This window comes from Crocodylus siamensis, chromosome 6 (assembly GCF_052110815.1).
Source record: "Crocodylus siamensis isolate JL-2025a chromosome 6, ASM5211081v1, whole genome shotgun sequence".
NCBI lineage: Eukaryota > Metazoa > Chordata > Crocodylia > Crocodylidae > Crocodylus > Crocodylus siamensis.
The window spans coordinates 90,054,939-90,075,632 of record NC_143400.1 but is presented as its reverse complement, the minus strand read 5'-3'; the positions used below and the strand labels follow the sequence as shown (position 1 = coordinate 90,075,632).

General features: G+C 40.2%; 1 protein-coding gene across 5 annotated transcripts in view; it reads right to left on the bottom strand.

Annotated features, from left to right (window-relative positions):
• Window positions 1-20,694, bottom strand: part of FXR1 (FMR1 autosomal homolog 1) — a 63,524-nt gene that overhangs the window by 17,431 nt on the left and 25,399 nt on the right. For all 5 annotated transcript variants that reach the window (XM_090055868.1, XM_090055869.1, XM_090055867.1 and 2 more), the window contains 6 exons: window positions 19,559-19,652; window positions 9,056-9,127; window positions 3,040-3,188; window positions 2,308-2,401; window positions 1,437-1,553; window positions 1,155-1,325 (listed from right to left, as the gene is read on the bottom strand). In XM_090055868.1, coding sequence (XP_089911994.1) covers window positions 1,155-1,325; window positions 1,437-1,553; window positions 2,308-2,401; window positions 3,040-3,188; window positions 9,056-9,127; window positions 19,559-19,652 — 697 coding nt within the window. The remainder of the gene's footprint in view (window positions 1-1,154; window positions 1,326-1,436; window positions 1,554-2,307; window positions 2,402-3,039; window positions 3,189-9,055; window positions 9,128-19,558; window positions 19,653-20,694) is intronic.

Below are 20,694 nucleotides of genomic sequence, written 5' to 3'. Positions count from 1 at the left end.
AAAGATCAATCCAATATATGACTATCTTTGGATCATGCTGAACTGTTGTATGACTCCTGTGTTCTCAGTGGCACACACAGGAGTGGGGGCTGTCCAGAGAAAAGGAATATGCCATACAAGCCCTGGCTCCAGCAATCCTCCAGATGCAGTAATAGCCTGCTGGGGGCTTTGACAGCCAGAATAAATGATGTCCTTACACTGTTCTCCTTTGCACTGGGAGAAAAAAAAAAAAAAAATCAGTAGCAGACCAAGGAATAGAGAAGCACAAAGTTAGCTTTAGTGCCAGATTTGCAGTGCCCTCCACAGCTGCATGTTGTGCTTCTCAGCTATGGTCAGTGCTCAGAGCTATACAGTCCAAAACTAATATTTAAATCTTGTACTGGTCTATCAACATGAGCATACCTATATTTGCATGTTGCAATACATTTACTATACAGAAGAAACACCAACATAAATATTGTATCCTGATTAAATGTTACCCAAATACAAGTAACCGTGTTATGAAAACTCCCATATTTCTACCTCAAAACAGTGTTTTTTAGCTTTTTGGCTAAGAGGTATTTAATATCAGATATATTGTACAGTAGAGGGGAATAGCTTACACGAATGGTGGCAGACACTAGTGTAAAATGGTTCCTTTACAGCTTATAATTAAATGCAAAAACATGTTAAAAGTTTCACAATTACAGTCAATGGGCACCAATACACATGCCAGACATCTGGTCTGATGCATGCATGTGTCAGAGCAGACTCAATTAACTGAGTCTGCCGGAGCATGTTAATTAACAAGCTCCAGGAGCATCCATGTTGCATCTACCTGGTGCTTCCTTCTTCAAAATGGCAGTGGGAGTGCTCATCCAATGAGCTTTAGTTCAAGCACCATCACCATCATTTTGGAGTGCGGGACGCTGAATCCACATGACGCTGCAGCCTCTTTAATTAGGGTGACTCTCAGAGCCTCTCTAATCAAAGTGCCCCCTCTACCCCAAAGCACATGTATAGATGCCCAATTTCTGGCCACAAATCAGCACCGGCAGAAAACATTAGCATGACAGCCATACAGCAGTTGGTAATGAATGGAAAAGCAGCTGGCTTTCATATTAATACGCACATGCAGAGGGAGTGAGACAGTAGGCACGAGCTCCTCTCCTTACCTCTCCATAGATCCGGAAAGTACCACTATCTTCCTCAAGCTCGATTGCTGTAACTCCTGGGACCTTCCTGGCTTGCTGTATGTTACTACCATGTGTCCCTATTGCAAGCCCCATTAAATCTTCTCTGACGACAAACTCCTCATGAAATGCTGCTGCAAGTTGTTTTGTACACTTCGAAGAGAGGACAGAATTTGTTCACCGTAAGAAGGGCCTCAGCCTTGAACACAGTTAGATAATTCTAACAACCAGTTAAACAAAAAAGAATGATAAAAAACGGCTTACCTCTAAGTGTTTTGTGGCTTCCTCATTTCTTGACATGAGCATTAGCTTGGTACGAATGCTGCGCAAATGCATGTCACTTAATATAGTCACTCTTTTCACTGTTGCTTCGCTAGCAGACTACAGCAAACAAGAGGGAAGATAAGGGTTATTGCTTTTAAAAAGGCAATCCACATTCAGAGAGAAAGTAGAAATCAAGATGGACTTTTTCACTTAAGCTGAATTTCAAATATAAACCTCAAAGAATCTTACAATGAGATGTTCCTCTCTAATCGATATTTAATTTCAAATAAAATTGGGTTTTTTTGTTTTTCTTCTTTAAATCATCATGTGTATTCAGGTCACCCACCGAGTCCATGGGAGAGCCACATAAGCAACCAGAGAAAGCTAAAACTGAACAGGCAGATTTATATGGAGCATTTAAATAAAATAGGACTAAAGACCCCACTGTTGTCCTTCCGTGCCTAGCAATTTTCCTCAAGCCTATCGCTTGCTTAACCGGTTGTGCTGATGATTCTAGGGGAGGAAAATGAACAAATTTAGGCAAAAATATTTTCTTTTCCAAATAACCCAAGCACATTACTTTTTCAGAAAAGGTGCACCTCTGGAACACATTATCCAAGAGAAAAAAAGTAGTTCCCAAACTTACACTGTTTTTAATGCATTACGGACACCCTCTAGGGACATGCTACCAAAAGATATATTTAAAGTGATCGTATCAATATATCCTTGCATTAAATTTCTTATAGTGTGTGCAGTTTTACAACTGAATATGTTTTCTGTGTGGATATGTACAGTCTGTAAGCAACTGAAATGCTCTAAGTGGACCAAAAATTAATGTACTGCTTAGACAAAAAAAAAATATATTTCTTACCAGTATTATTAATTGAGCAGTTTCAGCATGATAAAAAATACGACAAGCTCCTACAGCTTTCTTAAAATCTTTATGTGCATTTTCATTAGCGCACCTACAAGAAATGAATTATTTATAAAAGGTTATTCCAGTTGAAGATAGCATTATCAATAAATGTGGTGTAGCCCTATACCTGAAAGCTAACTATGCTGCAGCTAACTTTTGTAAAAATGATCTTTGTTTGGGAAACACCTGACTAAGGCAAGCAAGTGTACAAACAGTCCACCACATTTCACAGTGCATGCGCAGGGTGGGGTAAAGCAGTGAGCAACTCATCCAGTTGTCCTATAATACAGTAGCGGTACTAGCAGCTAATCAGTACAGGGCTATAAGCTCAGGAAGCAGCCCCCTTGGCCCAGTGCTCCATTCTCATGCTGTGCAAGTCAGGCACAAGAAGGCACTTAGCTCAACCACTAGATAATCACACCAACCTTCTAGAGAGAGACGCAGCATGCAACTGTGCTAGAGCATGATTTCTGTGAAAACTGGGCATACTTGGGGAAACACCAACACGGGTAGCAAACCACTGCTTTAGCATTTATTTGAAGTGTCATGACAAGGGCTGTCTACACTTACTGAACTATTTTGCCCCTCTCAAAAGCCATGTATGAGTCAAGCTTAAGACACGTGGAAAAAGATGCAAGCCATACTGAAATAAGTAACAGTGATGTTATGGTATTCAGAGTTACTCACGCATCTCTGAGATCTTCAGGAACTTCCACTGTACACTTAAAAAATGTGTTCTTTTTGACAGTTTTATTTTGGTTCACAGGTCGAAGTCGTTCATACGTGACAATTTCATTGTAAGTAGCGTCACAGGCAGCATATTCAATGACATAAAACTAAGGGGAAAACGTTTTGTGAAAAATCATTAATTTAAAAACAGACATTTCACAAGCACAGGGACAGATTAACTAATGGTCACCCTCAACACCAAAAAAAAAAAAAAAGAAAGAAAGAAAGAAAGAAAGAAAGAAAGAAATAAGTTTAGCCATTAAAAAGGAATTCTACTCTGGCATAAGGCCATGACCTAGCAATGTTACAATTTTGGGCAGATTTCTGCACCCGCTCAGTGCTCTATTGAAGTCAGGGCAAAGAACCTGTATAAAGCTTGCTCATTTTTCATGTCATTTTTTTTTTCTGACAGCCAGTTTGATCAACTCAATTCAAGATGACATTTAAATGGTTTTCCTGCTTAACAGTTCTGCAACAAAAACTTAACAGACATTTTTCTAAAAAGGTTGAGGCATAACAGAACATACTTCCTTCTGCATAGATGTATTCGCTCTGCAACAACAGCAGTAAATACATTTTTTTTTAAATCACAGAGGGACCAGGAAAAAGGAAGAGACTAATCTTCCTTTTTCCAAGCTACAGAGTTACTTTGTATTTGTAGTTCCTAAGAGTAAGACATTCCCACCCACCCCCACAAAAGTGGTTTGTGCCAGCCATGCAGATTCCTTACATATGTTCCCCAAATCCTCTTCTCAAAACTTTGGGAATGCAGAAGTGTGGGATTTTCTCCTGCTCCCCCGCAAATATAGGTGCGCAGTTTTTGACAACCCATACACACTTGATTCAACCACCCCTTCCAAAAGCATGGATATATTCATTAAATAGTTCTGTGATTTCCATAAGGCAAGTTCCAATTATAAATGAGATTCTAATTCTTGACTATGAAGCTTCATTAACATAAATTCAAGGTTGGCAACATTTCTGGGCAGAGTGCAGTTGGAAGATGTTGGTGTGCTAGGGATGGATGGCAGGGGAGCTCCAATAGGCTTGATCCTTGTTGTAGCAGCACAGTTCAGGCCCCTTCCCTGCCATCTGCCCCAAGACATGCATGCACCCACCCCCAGCAATGAGATGGACAAAGGCTCCACAGACCCCAGTGTAGCTGTGAGCAGCCTGGGCTTCATGCCAGGCAGCAGGGGCCTGCCCAGGGCACAGGCTGGCTGTGGCAAGCGGCTGCACCACAGTCCACAGAGCCCTGGCCTGGCTCATTGAGTGCATCCGCCACCAGCACTCTCAGGGACAGACAGCAAGAAAGTGGCCCAGGCTGTACTGCCACAGGAAGGATCGAGCCCTTGAGTAGCTCCCCTGCTATCCACCCCAAGCATGCATGCACCCATTGTTGGTAAGCCAGGCTGAGACTCTGCAGACCCTGGCATAGCTGCTTGCAGAAGAAAGTCACAGTTCTGCTGTGGGAGTGAAGAGGAGTTGAAATGTGTTCAATGTAGTGGCTCACCATGATTTTAAAAAGTTGGTGCTGAAAGGGTTAAGCACAATGGGTGCTACCATGCATCCTATTCAAACAGGCTGCACTAACCTATCCATCAGTATGTTTGCCCAGTGTATTTTATAGTCATGCTCAATATTGGCTGCGTATAATCATCTTCATAGTTGGTTTTCGTTACTGAGCACATGCTGCTTTAGGCAGCAGTTTAAATGACAGATAATGTATCTAATGAGGTTTCCTTGTATGCAAATGTAAGATGAAGAACTGTTTTCCCCCTGCTGACTGTGGGGAATAACCTTGTCTTAATGTCTTATCCTTTGAGTAAATATGTTAAGAGGTGACAGTAAAAGAGAGACCATCAAAGCATGACAACAACCTCTACTGTCAAACTTGATGAGGTGTTTGGGGAATCAAAAGGCTGGATAAGTTCTCATTTGTATGTATACAAATTTCTTTGTTGTATAATAAAAAAGGCTGCTTATCATACAATTACGGATACTTACAATTTCTCACAGTTTAAAATTCAAGTATCTAATGCCCTGTCAAATAAATTAGCTGGACAGAAGTAAAATTACAAGCTGCTTTGGAATACAAGAACAATGATTAACCCTTATAACACAGGGAATGGATGAGACATGTTCCAACAGAATGTGTAAAATGTCACAAAGGTGGCTTGCAGACCTTTAAAGAAACAAACAAACAAAAACCCTGCACTTTACCAGAAGTGGTAACGCGTTACTTTGACCCAGCTCTGCAGCATCTGTACAGATCGGGCACATCAGCAGGGCTTTTTCGCGCTTTTAGCTAAAGCTGATTCAATTAGCTATTAGATAAAGTACCAATAAAGCCCCACTAGCACTCCTGATCTATACAGACATTGGGAGAGCCAGGGCCAACTAACGTATTACGCCTGTTCTGGGCGTGCACTGGGCTCATTGCAGGAGCGTGCCGAGTTTAAGGTAAATCACTTTTTTTTAAAAAAAAAAAACATCTACAAGCAGCCAAAATGACTTTTCCTGCCAGTCTGTTTACTCACCCAGAGTAGCATAAGAAAGAAAATTTCTAGATCAAATACCAGAGGCAGATCATTTATTTCAGATGAAATGGTCAAGTTACGCTGTGTTCCAAATGAGTTTGATAAGGAACAACTAGTTTCAACAAACAACTGCACCCGGCATTAGAGTCTACACAACACACATCCATTTACTCAAAACCCGGATTCTTGACTGAGCTTTTAGACCTACTACTTTTCAAACAGACTTAGAAACATCTCTCCCAATTATAATTTCCAAACTTTTCTGTTTACTGTTCTAGCCATTCCAGATATTTCTAAAGTACTCAACCTAACCAAATTTCATCATTTCTTTGTTTGCATTTTAATCTGCCTCAACACGAAGTCAGCCACTTAACAGTTTTACTTCCAAGAATTCATGTTGATCCAAGATGCTGTTTCATTTAAGTTCACAATACTATAAAAGTAATATTGAAAAATAATTCCACTCTCTCCTTTAAAAGATCAATCTAAAAAAGAAATTGGATATACATTAGGTTCTCTCAGTCTTTAAGGACTCATTAAATATATTAGGTTTTGTAATTCTGTTATTAAACACACATACACACACAGATGTTTGGACTTACCTACTCAACACTTACTTCATTTTATTAATAAAAGTGAATTTATGGAAACCTTTTTTAATCATTAACCTCCCCCAGTAATGTTTTCAATTAAAACATGGCTGCATTTTCAAGGGAAAAGCAGCCAGAAGATTATTTTAAATAATTTTTAAATTAAAAATACGGTCTCCTTTCACTAAGGTAAGTAGAAGCATAAATAGAAAAACAATCCATACAAAATGGTGTACCATTATTTATTCATTAGAACTGAATAAACAGAGTCTACCAATAGGTTAGAAGTCCAAGAACGTGTTGCTTTCAATCCATGGTTTTTATCCTCACCCTGTTAACAAAAAACCCTTATTTTGTGAAGTCATGCCAGAAACCATATGTGTAGATAGAAACACATGGACCTGCAGCCAGGGCATGTACTAATGTGGACGTGGCTTAATCAGAATTCAGCGTGTACTGTGGTTCATCTACAACCTGACTCAAGCTGTACCAAGCAGATAAAATGGTAGTCTTCCCCCTTAGAAAGCATATTATCTTGAATTAATGTTTATTGGTACTCACAACTATGCATAATCAGCCAACTGCATAGTACCACTGCCTACAGTAGCCCTCATTTATAATCTGGTTTGCCATCGTGTTCTTCCGTACGCAAAACTTAACTTTGCATGTCTTCTCCTTTTTGTTGAGCTATGCTTCACTTTCTAGATTAGCCAAAACCCACTCCACCCTGAAGTCTTGTTCAGTTCCTACAACATTATACTGCTGTGTCGTGCCTTCGTTGTGAGCTCCTACACAACCAGACCACATACAAGTCTTACCTTACTGCTGGGTGAATTGCTGTTCTCCTGGGGAAAAATGACAGGTGTACAAGTGTTCATGCAATTTTTCCCAGGGAACATGCACCTTCCAAGATAAAAGCTTCCAGGATTCAACCTAGAAGACCTCCCTTGTGAAAGAGGTTTGCTTGAAAGAACATTTACTGTGTTTACACAAATGTAAAATGATCCCTCCCCCCAAATAATTAGATTCTATATATGGAAAATTTATAAATTTCTTGTATAACCAACAGCCTTCTGCCCTGTCCACTTTGTGCCCCTGCAGTCTGCCACGTGCAACCCCACCCCCAGGGGACAGGAGGCTGCAGTGGATCTGACTCCTGGAATCCCAATGCTCCCTGTCACTTGAGAGCCCGTGCGCCAGCAGCTCCAGTACTCGGCTGCAGGTACTGACTTTGAAGTGCCACACAGAGAAGGAGCCCTGTGGGATATTTTAAGCCCTGCTACTCCAGTCTCCCCATGGAGAGACTGGAAGAAGCAGAGTAGCCTTTGTGCCCTGCACCATCCCCAGACCAACCCCCGATCTAGGGAAAGCAGGGAACAGAGAGCAGCTGCAAGCTAAACGCCTGTACTGCTCCCTCTGCCAGAACAATTTCTAGCAGTGAAAATTTTCCCAAAAATTCCATTTCTAGAAATGAATGCCTGCATGTAGCCCAGATTTAATGAGTCTCGCATTACATCTCTTCAGGAACCCTGGTTTGTTCTGATAAAAAAACATGGAAAAATGTGCCTCATATATACACATACACACACATATATATACACGTGTGTATATAGATATATCTATACCTCCATCTCCATCTCTATAGATATTTGTTGAACACAGTTTTATTGATATATTTACAAGTTTAAAGCAATTTAGAAGCCTACCAGTGCCTCAATCATTACATCTCCCATTATCTCCTAGCTGCTCCTGGCCACCTCAGTTATTAATCCCATGACTCATACATATTCATGGTCTCCAGGGTCTCCCCTGGCAGGGAGTGCACCAAGACAGAAAATTTCTAGGAAATGAGCACAGGGCAAGAGGCATCCAGCAGCTAGTGCCCATCCCCACTGGTTCTATAACTGGCATCCAGACCTCCCCCCCACCCACCAGTCTGTCTGCACAGCTCAAACGGATTGAAAGAGACCAAGCCCCAGCTGCTCTGCACCCCACCATGTGCCTGTGCTGACTCTGCTGCCTTCCCGGCACAGCGCCTGCTCAGGCATCAGCCTTGGCCCCCTGCCTAGTCCCAACGTCTGGTCTGAGGGAGGAAGAGAGCCCACGCTCCCCCAGGCCCATCTCCAACCCCCCATGCACACCAGGGATATCAGGGTGTGTGCATGGGGCTTCTACGCACACCCCAGCTGTGCACAGCCTGGGAGCTTCAGTACTCCTTGCACAGCAGTGCACCACCTCGCACTTGCACACACCCTGCATGCACCCCTGCATTTGCACACATGTCCAGGTGAGGACACCTTACTGAGATGCAAATGAAAGCAGCAATGAGATGCAAAGGGGAGGGGGAGAAGAGACTCATCAGGAAGGCAATGGCAGGGGAGGGGGAGGGGCACTGGAGGCCTAGGCAGCACAGGGAGGAAAGGGTTAAAGCTAGTGCCAAGAAATAGGAGAACAGCACTGAACCATCCCCAGGGATGTTTGTGGGGGCAGGGGCTTCACCCCCATCCTGGACAGGGGGAGGCAGGGATAGGGTGTCTAGTGTTGCATAGTCAGCGGGGTGGGAAGAGAAAAGTTAGTCTGAGCCAGCCTTGGCTGATCTCAGATTCTCAGGCCCAGCCCCCCCCAGACAGGGTTTAGGGTTTTGTGCCCTTTTTGCAAGCAGCTAATTGCAGGTTGGAACTCCATCAGCCTGTGGAGAGCTGTTTGCAAAAGGGGAAACCTGCATTTTTCTCCTCTAAGGGGAAAATCTGTGTTTTCCACAAGAACTAGAACACCTGGATCCCTGCTAATCTTCCATGTCTACTGCAGATCCCATAGTAGCACACAGGTCTTAAGAAGTCCTACCTCGCCTTTCATCATTCGAACTTTTGCTAGCCACCAGCCACATGGTTCTTGCTCATTTGCTCGTGAGAAAACCTGAAAGAAAATAATGAAAACAGAATTTATGTAAAGCACAAATGCCCATGATTCAGTTTTTTTTTGCTGAGCTAATTTCATTAGCAACCTATTAGCATTTAACAAGATAGAAGTGACCAGCAGTATAATTACAACTTTAAAAGTTTTTTTCCCCACTGTGTAATGACTATTACTGGTAATTGCACATTTCTCCTCTTATGCAGATGAAGAAAGCAAATTTCCTTTGCATGTTCCTTGCCTACATGGGACCAGCTTCCAAAGGGGCTTAAAACACAAGAATGACAATTTACCGAAAGGTACCTAATGGCACTGAATTCTTACTACTTCATGATAAATTTAAACACTTGTAGTGAATGTAAGTTTCACAAGAACAAAAGAATTCACCACGGAGATTATCACTTTGTTTTCAGTTTACCAACTATTGTAAGGAGTAGCAATGAATTTAGGCCATTAAAAATGATCATATCTCCTGGTACTACAACAATTAGTTAACAAGTGAGCAACAGATTAGATAACATTTGCAACTTTGAATCTTTGCTTCACTTTTCTAAAATTAACCTAGGTCTTTTACGCTTTTTAACTGCATGCCTAACATGTGAAAGGTGTCCGGTTCAAAACTGTGCGGGTATATTAAGTAAAATAAAGCCATCGGAAAGACATTTATAACTAGACCGAATAAGGCAGTATAAAATACATCACTAAAAAATCTTGCACTGGCTAGGAGACTGACTAGACCAGTGGTGCTCAAGCTTTTGGCCCTGTGGCTCAAATAAGTGAGGTGGGGCCAGTCCTCAGGCCAGAATGAACCCCATGTGCCAGAATCAGACCCTGGGGCCCGGCACCATCCTCCACCACCACCATCACATGCCAGGATGGGTCCCCAGGGCCCTGGCACCACCCCCTCCTACCCCAGCACACTGGAACTGGGCCCCAGGGGCTTGGCGCCACCCTTCCTGCCCCAGGATTGGTCCCCAGGAGCCTGGCACTGGCTGCTCAAGCCCCAGTGTGCCAAGATTGAGTCCCAATGACCTAGCACTGCCCTCATTTGGCCCTGCATACTGGGACTGGGTCCCAATCCAGGGTGCAGGGCCTGGGGCTCCCCACAGGTCTGGAAAGGTGGTGGTGGGAGAGTGGTGCCACCTAGGGCCATTCCTGGGGCGGGGGAGGCAGCAAACTGGGGAGACCACCCCGGGCCCCACCACAGCCGCCAGCTCCATGCTCTGGACACTTGCCCCCGGTTCCAGCCATTCACCACCTGGCAGTGCCACCCCTCTCCTGCTGCCAAATTTCCAGACCTATAGGGAGACCTGCAGGCTGGATCTGGCTAGAGATTAAGCAAGCCTGGACTAGACCAAAAGAGTCCTTTCTACTTGTAACGTTATATGCCTAGGTTATGGCATTTCTTGGATTTCATATCTAACAGAGTGTTTATTAAATATTTTTATATCAAAACTTTATTCCTAGCAGGCATTTAACTAAAAAGAAAGAAGAAATTAAATTAAATGAAACATGTCCCCAAACCTGTAAAACATAAAGCATTCATTAACAGTAAGAATTTCCAAGGCTGAAAAGATGGACACTGCCTTTGTCACATGTCAAAAAATCAGTTCATTAGTCACCTCAAGAAATTTTTATCAATTAAAAGAGCCTTAAAGAAATGTTGTTGTTTTTTAATTCTATGTCTATTTACAACAAAACTACCACTAATAAAACTATATTTAAACATGCAGTTTCACAGTGGATGGAGTGGTAGCCGTATCAGCTCAAAGTCAAATGTAGTTATTTAAAAAAAAACAAACCCAACTCATTTACTACCTTTTCTAGCCATCAAGTGCTTTTCCAGAATTAAGAGACCTGCATATTCCTGACCCATCTTTTTCTCCCTGATCCTACAATGACATCAGAAGACTGACTTGTGACATCATATTAATTCCCATGACATAACCAAATTATAAACACAGAATTCTTTTACTTCAAGTAAAATAGATGAAAAAGGAGGCTGGTGATAGAGAATTCAAGTCTGGATAACAAGAAATAACTGCAAAGTGTCCAAAGAAAGTTGACCAGGTATGCTGAATTTTAGCACACATTCCCTTCCTCTAAGTTTAACACTTTGCAAACATTCTTTTTTAAAATGACCTTAACTCATCTGTTCACAGCTGGAAGTAACAGGGTCTAACCTTACATGGCTGAGGCTTCCTGTCAGCTAACTATAAAGGTGGGCCCCAAGGAAAAAAAACATGGAAAATAGGGGATGCCAGTTGTTTTCTACTATGGAAAAACAGTGGAAGACAGCACTTACTAGGACTTTTTAAATATGAGGTTGAGCTCTTAAGAACTCAGGAGGCAAACACAATTAATATCCAGGAAGTGTCACAATAGGATAGTGAACTGCCTCTTCTTCAGTTGCCAGTACACCATTCCTTACGGCCCTTCACAGACGTTAAAACAAACGTGCAACTGGTATCTGAGGAATTTTATGCCCCATCCCCAAATCATGCATTATGCCGACCAGACAGAGCCAAACCAGCACCCAGGGCCACCCTCAGCACCATCTCTGCTGGGGTAGGAGGCAGCTATGTCCTGGACCCTTTTTTCTTGATTTACTATATACTCTCAGTCACATTAGAATGTGGCTAGCTGTATACATGACTCCCATATTTAGGCATTCCACTGCAATTAATGTTGTGTACTCTTATAACCTCTTTCGTGCAAGGAATTAAAAATAATTTAAAGTATACTTTAAAAAATAACCCAACAAATGCTAATGTTACTAAGAAGCAAATATTATTGTTACTTTAAAGACAGGTAAATTTTAGCAAAGAAAGTTAAAGAAATTATTAAAAAATACTATGGTACTTTGGAGGAGACAGAAAAAGATATACAACTTGCCTTTTCCAAGACCAGTGGGCTAAATAATAGTCTTCACAGCTTCTCTGAAAGGTTGTGCGTGTACATACACTGTAGTACAGATTACTACTCAGGTGTATCTAAAACCCTAGTCTATTTTGTATGTTATTTATTATTCCATTAAAAAGTATGCTAAAAGAACACAAAGGCCTTGAAAAGACTAAGGTTGGGAATAACATTCAAATGATCAGGGAGAATTCTCTAAGGTCATCTAGCTGGTAAAAACTTACCCAGAGATCCCTGAACAGCCATTTAAATGCTGAGTCCTTGAAGAGCAGATTGGTCTCAGCGCTGGTGCTGCACAGCCAGGAGGCCCCTGTGTATACATCTCACTGTACTCTACAGGCTCCCTCAGTCTGCCTGGAGACAGAATGGCAGCAATACACAGGGCAGCCCTCACTGGCTGACTTAGGTTTCCCAGGGTCAGCCTGTCTTCCTGAAGCACGGTATGAGATTGTGAAGAAGGGAATATGTTCTGCTCCCTGCCTGGCTCAAGCAGCAGAGTCCAGCAAGTGATGCACCGTCTCCCAACAGGAAAGACAGGAAGCAAGTCACCCTAGGATGCTGGTGGATTGAGCTTTGGCTTCTCAGAAGAGAACGTGAACCCACATTCTTTGTCTCAAGAGAAAAACTCTCCTACAAGTGATTTAACTGTTTATCCCCAGAATCTCTCTCTTGAAGTGGTCATTTTGCTCTGGGACACAAAACCTGAACATCTGTACTCTCGTGATGTCTCCTGGGAGACCAGCTGCTCTCCCAGGAGAAACGGGATGTCTGTATGTGGCCTACGATATACATTTTACACACTTAAGTAATTTTTCCTTTATTTCTTCTTTGCTTATGCCCTCATTTTGTTTAGATTTCAAGGAAGGCTCAAATTTTCATTCTGTCCTTAATGACAAAATGGTTTAATCTGAACACAATTCAAAACTACGACAGCAAAGAAAACACAGTTTAATGAGAGCAAAATCAAGAGGACAGGATCAAGACCTGAACTTGGTAACCCCAGACATATTTACACTGGCTAAAACAAAAAGTTTTTGAGAAATAAATGTATTTTTCACAGATATAAAAAAAGGTGTAAAAGCTCTTAGAAAAAGTTCTCCATTGTTTCAACTCTCTCAGTTGCCTTAACATAAAAGCTGAGGTTTTGTTTTAGGTACTAAAGTTGTACTATGTTACCTATTCCTTTATCACTAAAATGGCACAAACTTCCCCACACATTTAGTGTGAAAGCAGTTTTACTAAAACGCACTTATTCCAGTATATTTTAGTCCATTAGGAAAATATTTGCATTGTAACAAAACCTATATGTAGGCTAGGTATGATTTAAATATTAAATTATACGCTAGTTAAGGATTAAAATTATTTTAAGTGGCTTAAAATAAATCAGCAAACACTACAATATTAAGAACTTTAGATATAGAAGTACTCAGTCGTTCACATATTTCTTCCCAATATCCAACTGGCAAACTGAAAGGAAGTATTAATAATATTTAGAACCCTGAACGTAGTTCTTTCCCCTGATATCTCTAATCTCTATTTAGCAAGTTACTTGGTTTTGCTTCAGTTTTAATGTCACTAGAGCCAAGATGCCATATAAATACTTAGCTCCATTTATAAACCAGCAAAATCTATTTTACTAACTGTGCAGAAGATGAAGCTTGCATGTTTTAGTGTGTCAGAGATGTCAGATAGCACTTCCTGGAACTAAGGAACATAAATACCAGGGCAGCAGCAGTATCAGTTACACTACTCTAGCAATAAGCTTTCTCCATGACATGAAGTTAATACCGCTGTCTGTCTATACCCAATTGCTCCTGCCAGCAGAAGTTCTGGCAGCAGCCAGCCTTTAGAGCACATATCCATTCTCACACAGCAACGCCACAGCTCCACTACACCAGCTGTGCTGCCAGAAGACCCAGTGCGCCCTAGGAAGGCATAAGCCACCGAGGGACTGCTACAGCCAGTAAAAGCACAAGACTGCCTAGGGACATCTTTTGCCAACCACCAGTGACAGAAGCCTTCCTCCAGTTAACAAATGCAGTATAACTGCTGTCAGGAAAAAAAAGAAAAAAGTTCCCATTGTGTTAATTCAGGATGCACTCAAAGTTTTGCTGGCAGAACTTGAGCTTTGCCAACTAAAATCTGTAATGCAGATTGGGTATAAATATCTATGGTGCCACTGAAGGTGCCACACCATACCAGCTGAAGTATTCTTATTGATGATTACTCTTACCCTCACATTACACTAGCTTTTGACACACTATGTTCATTTCCCACAGGCCCCTGCACCTTTCAGATCATTCCTGTTTCTGTTGGGCCTGACCAAATGAAAGATTCTTTATCCCACCATCAACTATCCTAGGGTTTGTTTCCAAGATGCAAAAAAATCCCAAAACTTACTAATTTAAACTAAACAATCCAGAGTCTGCCTTATCTTCTTCCTGACTTTAATTTAGAAAGGAGGAGGGAGTAGTGGTAGTTTAAAGAGAATCAAAACATCGTAACTAGTATAAGGTGTCTAAGATGTATCATGATTCAAAATAGAATGCCATATTGCTTCGCTTTATCCCTTCAGTTTCCTACCTACTTTCTGAAAAAAATGTAGCTGTATTTACTGCAATGGAAGTCAGTAGGGCAGTCATATCACTGGGGTTTGTCAACATTTTTTCCCTGAAAATTAAAATGCAAATAGCCTGATATTTTTGTAGTGTAAGTGCCACCCTGCCCTACCTTCTGCAGACCTCTGATAAACATGGCTAACCACCTTTCTATATCTGCGGTTTAAGAAAATACATAATTCTGGCTCCACGGGAAATTTTAACTTAAATCCAAGTCCTCTCTTGGTAATACTCAATCTCTTCAGAACATATGCAGATAATAAAATAAGATTTAAACTGTAATTATTAATCCACCATAGAATTTTGTATGCTATCATCACTTGCTTTAATATGTAAAGGTAATCAGTCTAATATTCCAATGTTTTATAGCCACACAGAAGCAGGGTGATCATCTGTCCCATTTTTCCCAGGACAGTCCTAGATTTTGAAGGCCGATACCAGGCATGGGCACACATTAAAAATTCAGCATCCTGGGCATGGGGCACAGTCCAGCAGGGAAAGGAAATAGCATGGTGTCCCAGGAAGGTGTCATGGCAGACACTGTGGCTGCCCTGGCTGCCTGTCGCATCATGCTGCTCTGCCTCCACCTCTCCCTGGAGCACACTGCTGAATTGGTCCCATATTTCCAACTGGGACACATGGTCACCCTATATAAACAGTAAGCTGTAATGCAAAGTCTATGAATCATACAAATCATATGAATTACATGCACAAGAAAATCATTAGCCCTTCTGTTGGGAAAAGGTAAGGTAAGAAATCAAACGTACAGAACTTCAAAATGTAAATTTTCAGTGCTCTGCTTCAACTCTGCTGTAACAGCACATTACATCCCAAGTATAATTTTTATTGCTACATTTAAAAAACCCCCACAAATGTAAAAGGTCTTACTTTTCTATAGATATATTTTACACACAACATGTGTTTTGTATCATGTTATATTACAAAGTCTTATTTACTCAATTCCAAGACAGGGTTTCTTCTCCTTTCATCATGGGGAAAACAAAGTTGCCTTTTAGAACCAAGTATCAGAAATACTTCAGCTGAGAGCAGTGAGGAGCAGCTGTGCACAAAGTCCGGCTGAACCAGACAGCAGGAACAGTGCACAGGTTCCTTCTTTCAGGGTCTTCTCCCTGCACAGCTCCTCCCCGCACTGGCAGAAAGCAGACACTGGACGGAGGAATCTGTGTGCCACTGCTGCAGTCTCCAGCTGAGCCGGACTCCTGCACAGCTGCTTCCCACAGCTCCCAGATGGAGCAGCCTAATCCCAGCTAACACAGTAACCGGGGGGGCAGGGCTCCTACCCACCTTCCGGGGTGCAACTGTGGAAGCACACTAGGGTGGACTGATTTAAAATCAAGCTGAAGGCCTGACTTAAATCATTCTATAGATTTTTTTTGTTCTCTAAAGTTATATTTTCATTGGTTGATATAACAATTAAAACAACTAAGCACAGTTTTTACAGTATGTTTGATGCATATATTTTCTAGGTAAGCAAACTAATTTATATATAGTTTAACATATTTGGATTGTTAGAAATCCTGCATTTAAGTACATTATAAAATGGTGAAATATATATTTCTTATTCACTAGTTCACTAAATTATTAACTTTTTGCTCATGTTTGCATCAAGCTGCATTAAGATGGCAACTTGACCTTAATTACACACACAAAACCCAGACTTCAAATTTATAACAACACTTTGATGTTTTGGATACAGAAACTTTTTGTAAACTAAAATGGTGCACATTCACAACTAACTAATTTATTAAATGTTAGCATTAATTGTTATTAGTCATATGAACTGTGGTTAGTGAATTAAACCCTCGGAAAATTATTCTAAAATACCTAGATGAAAGTTGTTTGTGCTCAAGTTCTTACTTGCCTACTTCTCCGCATTGAGACAGATTTTTTTTTTTTAAATCTAAGCTGTTTTGAAAGAGTTTTAATTCCTTTCTTTCTAGTTTTCAGAACTCATATTTCATCCTTCTCCCCCATTTTTTTTATTCATAGACAGGAAAAGAAAAACAAGCTTTCCTGCTTTTTTGCCTCCCAATTGATCTTGGTTTCAAATTAAATGGTCCAAATGAAGAACATTTTCTTTCTGCACCTGCAAAAAGCTACTGCTGGTAAATGCTGGTTTAACTCCTTCAACAAATTCTGGTTCCAGGTGCTTTGCTATCAACTTCCACCAGCTCAATGGCGTCACTTTCTTTAAAACATTCTCAGCAAATATGTACTGCTTAAATGGTTCACTTCTAGCCCTGAAAATGTGTTATGGTTGGCATGATTGACAGGTCATTAGTAGATGCCCGTATAGCAGCACTTTCCTATTTGACAGTTAAGCAGCTACCCTGGTTCTTTGTATTAAAAGTATAAAGCAAGAAAATGAGGTGGACTAAGAGCTTGATCCATCCGCTTCTTTACTGCCTGCCATTTAACTTTGCTGTTGGGTATTTCTTGCTTTCATGTTTCTTGAAGTTCTTTCCACTTCCCAACAGCATCCACAACAGACCAACAATCTTTCTGTAGTTTGTCCAAGGCTATGGAAATACGTTTTAGTGTATTCAGTTTATCTTTTACATTTTTCTTTAGTCCCATGTTGACTACTTTATATCTGTGATATTACAATCAAGTTTGTCACAATTTTCTTCGCATATGGTCGTTTGATTAGGCAAGTTCTTAATAAATAGCTCAGAGCGGTCTACCACTGAATTCCACTGCACATTTTGGGGGAGAATTAGCTTGGATTCCCCAACGCTCTTCAGTGAAGCTGAAGCAAATGGGTTGTTACAAAAGTATTTTATATAACATTTTCCTTTACTCCCGAGGTGCTTAAATCTTCAGCTAAAAGATTCATGGAATGAGCACAGCACCCATATGCTCTAAGTTTCAGGTGGGCTTCATTATCTTCTGCTAAGTTCTCTCTCACCTGTTACATTTGCAGTGTTGTCTGTGACAAAGCTATGCATGTGCCACTTGTATTTTTGCTTAGTTTGTTATAGCTTGCCCTACTGCTACTTTTAAATATTCTGTAATATGTATATTTCTTGATGTGGCAATTTGTTTCTGTGAGATAAGCAATCTGTTCCAACACCTGTGATGACTCAGCTGGTGCTTTGCATCAAGTAATATAGATCCTGCATCCATTGCAGGGTCAAGCCCCATCTGCATTAAATATTGTGCCATATTTCTAAAGCTTGACAGCAAAGTTATAAGTTTTCACTCCTCATTCTTATATAGAAGAAAGATCAGCATTTAACTCCGGAGATATTAGTACAGATTAATTTACTCAACATATTATTTTATTTACATTATTTTAATAGACTGTACTAAATCTGTATCTTAATATAGTATAAACTAAATTCAAATTTCATTTTAAGATATAATTTAAATAAAAGAATAAAAAGACTAATTGTTTCCCACTTTAAAAGTAAACTCATTTAAATAAAAAAATTCTCATTTAAAATTTAAAAATCTGGTGTTTTTAAAATCATTGATTTTTAACCACCCTACAGTGCACAGGCTCCACCTTCCAGCTTGCTGCCAGCCAGCAGGGGAAACATGGGAGGGAAGAGGGTAGCTGGGCAGGGAAGGGGAAACTTGTGCACCACTGTCCCCAGCCTTGCCAGGGTCCCTGCACAGGGTAGAAGCAAGTCAGGCATAGCTCTGGGGCTTTGCCCGTGCCCAAATCATCAAAGTAGTGGAAAGGGGGCATAGGCCAGGGGTTAGGCAGCCTACCTCCCTGTGCCACCCCCCACCAGCTTCTGCCCCCCACTGCTGCTTTCCTGTTGCAGCAGTGGGTAGGAAAAATACAAGACAATCCCTCAATAATTATAGAATATTATAACAAATTTATAATTTTCCACATCTAAATAATTATTGGGGGGGGGAGGTAGTCTTTAATTCCAAGGCACTTTGAATTCTAGTAAACATGGTATTTATCTAGCAATAATGCTTTTTGTTAAATGTGAGCTGTAATTCTGCATACGGAGTCCCAAAGCTTATGCAAATAAAAAGTATCCAAATGTGCACACCTCATCACATCACACCAGTTATACAAGTTTAATACAAAAATAACTGAAAAAAAAAAAAAAAAAAAAAAGGAACCTGGTTTGGTCAAACAAAATCCCTTTTCTCTAATCAATGTTTATATATTTATAATCAGAGAACAAAGCAAAAAATACCATAAGATTATGACTTGAAAAATAAGAAGATAAATGACTTGCATTTGCAAAAGTTTTACACTCTTCTAGGACATCTTGCTTCAACACCACGATTTTGCAAAGCCAAAGAAATATACAGGTTCTTTAATCCAGAAGCTTTCAAAGCAGGATACTCGAGAGCCTACTTATATGTAAAAATATTTACAAAAATACCTTCACAAAAACCAAACATGTAAAATTTAAGGGACAGAATATGAACAGAAGTTCTTTAAGAATGGTAAGAAATGCATGACTGTCATTCTTGTATTACAGAAACAAAATCTGTACTTTGTGGAAAAGATACCTATGTCAGTCAAAAAATACCATATTTTCCTCACACAAGACATACAGTTCTCCCCCCCCACTTTTTTTGTTTTTAAACAGAAACACTCAACAAAAATTTGCATGAAAGTGAAAAATTATGGGTATTTTTTTAAATATTTAGAGAAAATGAAATATATTTTCATTAAATTCCTAAGCCCTAATTTCCAATGTCAGTTTTCAATATTCTGGATCATTCTGCTTTTCAAAAAGGCAGATTATTTACATATATTAGACGTGCACTGTTTTAAGACTTCAGACCGCATAATTACTGTTAACAGAACTTCAGATTACTGTTAACAGTATATTGTCTGAACAGTCACACCCACAAAGAGAATATACAAGCAAGGTAGGAAATATCAGGATAAACTTACCTCCACTTCATCTCCTTCACCTATTTCTTTCTTGATATCCGGGGGAGGTGGTAATCTGACTTCATTAAAAGGAACCTGGCGCTCTGGTTGCCAACTAAAAATTGAAGAGATATTTGCAATGATCATTTCAAGAATTAATCTGTCTGGCAAACACTAAAAAAAAGAAGTGACATTTCATTTTTAAGAAACGTTAAGCAGACACTGTTCCCTCTCTCACAGTACTCCTTGTATTGCAGTTGTACTTAGACACCCCAGCCATGGGCCAGACCCCCACTGTGCCAAGCACTGTACCAGCACAGAACAAAAAGATTGTTCCTGATCCAGCAAGCTTGCAGGCTAAGAACTTAAATTTCTAAAAACTTCAGAAATAAACTACTGTTTAAACTGAGGAAACTCAACCTGAAAAGTAAAGTTATGGCTGAAAATTGTATTATGCAGTTACATACAACAACTAATATAACTGAGAGATCAGATTTTTTTCCCCCACTGTGTTCCCTTTACACCTCTTGCATATACTAAGTCTAAGTATTCTCTTGTATAGCCAAAGAAGTTTCTTCTCTGCTGACAGTATTAATAGGAGCCAGAAAAACCCAATACATTTTTTTAAAGATCAGGACATAACATTTAAAGGGGTGCTCCATCAAAGACTGATTTTTATTGGTTATTTTGAAAATATAATGTATATTCTGTTTCTCTAAACTTCCCTCTTAAATACTCAGTGAAAAAACTTATTATTTTATGAGGTGCTTTCCCTAGGCAGGCTTTTCTTTGCTCATGCTATACAAGCATTCAAAAGCACTACAGATACATAGTTGGGCACGGAGTCCAATCCTATACACTTTGCACGCTAAGAACATTTCTCTGGGTATTGTGTGTGCAAAGGAAATCTGAATCTAACCCTTAACAGTATATTTTTAGATCCTATCTATCAACTTTTTTAAAAAGTTGTCTTGCAAACAGATCGTTTTAGGACAAGACAATATTACGACAATTATGTTTGTTATATCTGTGGTTTTGGTAACAATTGTTACTAAAAAGTTTCCAGAATGGTACCCCAAAACAGTCTAATTCAAAATTTTCCTCTGTACAAAAGTTGTTTTTGTTTGTTTGTTTGTTTTTTTAAAATGTAACTGGTC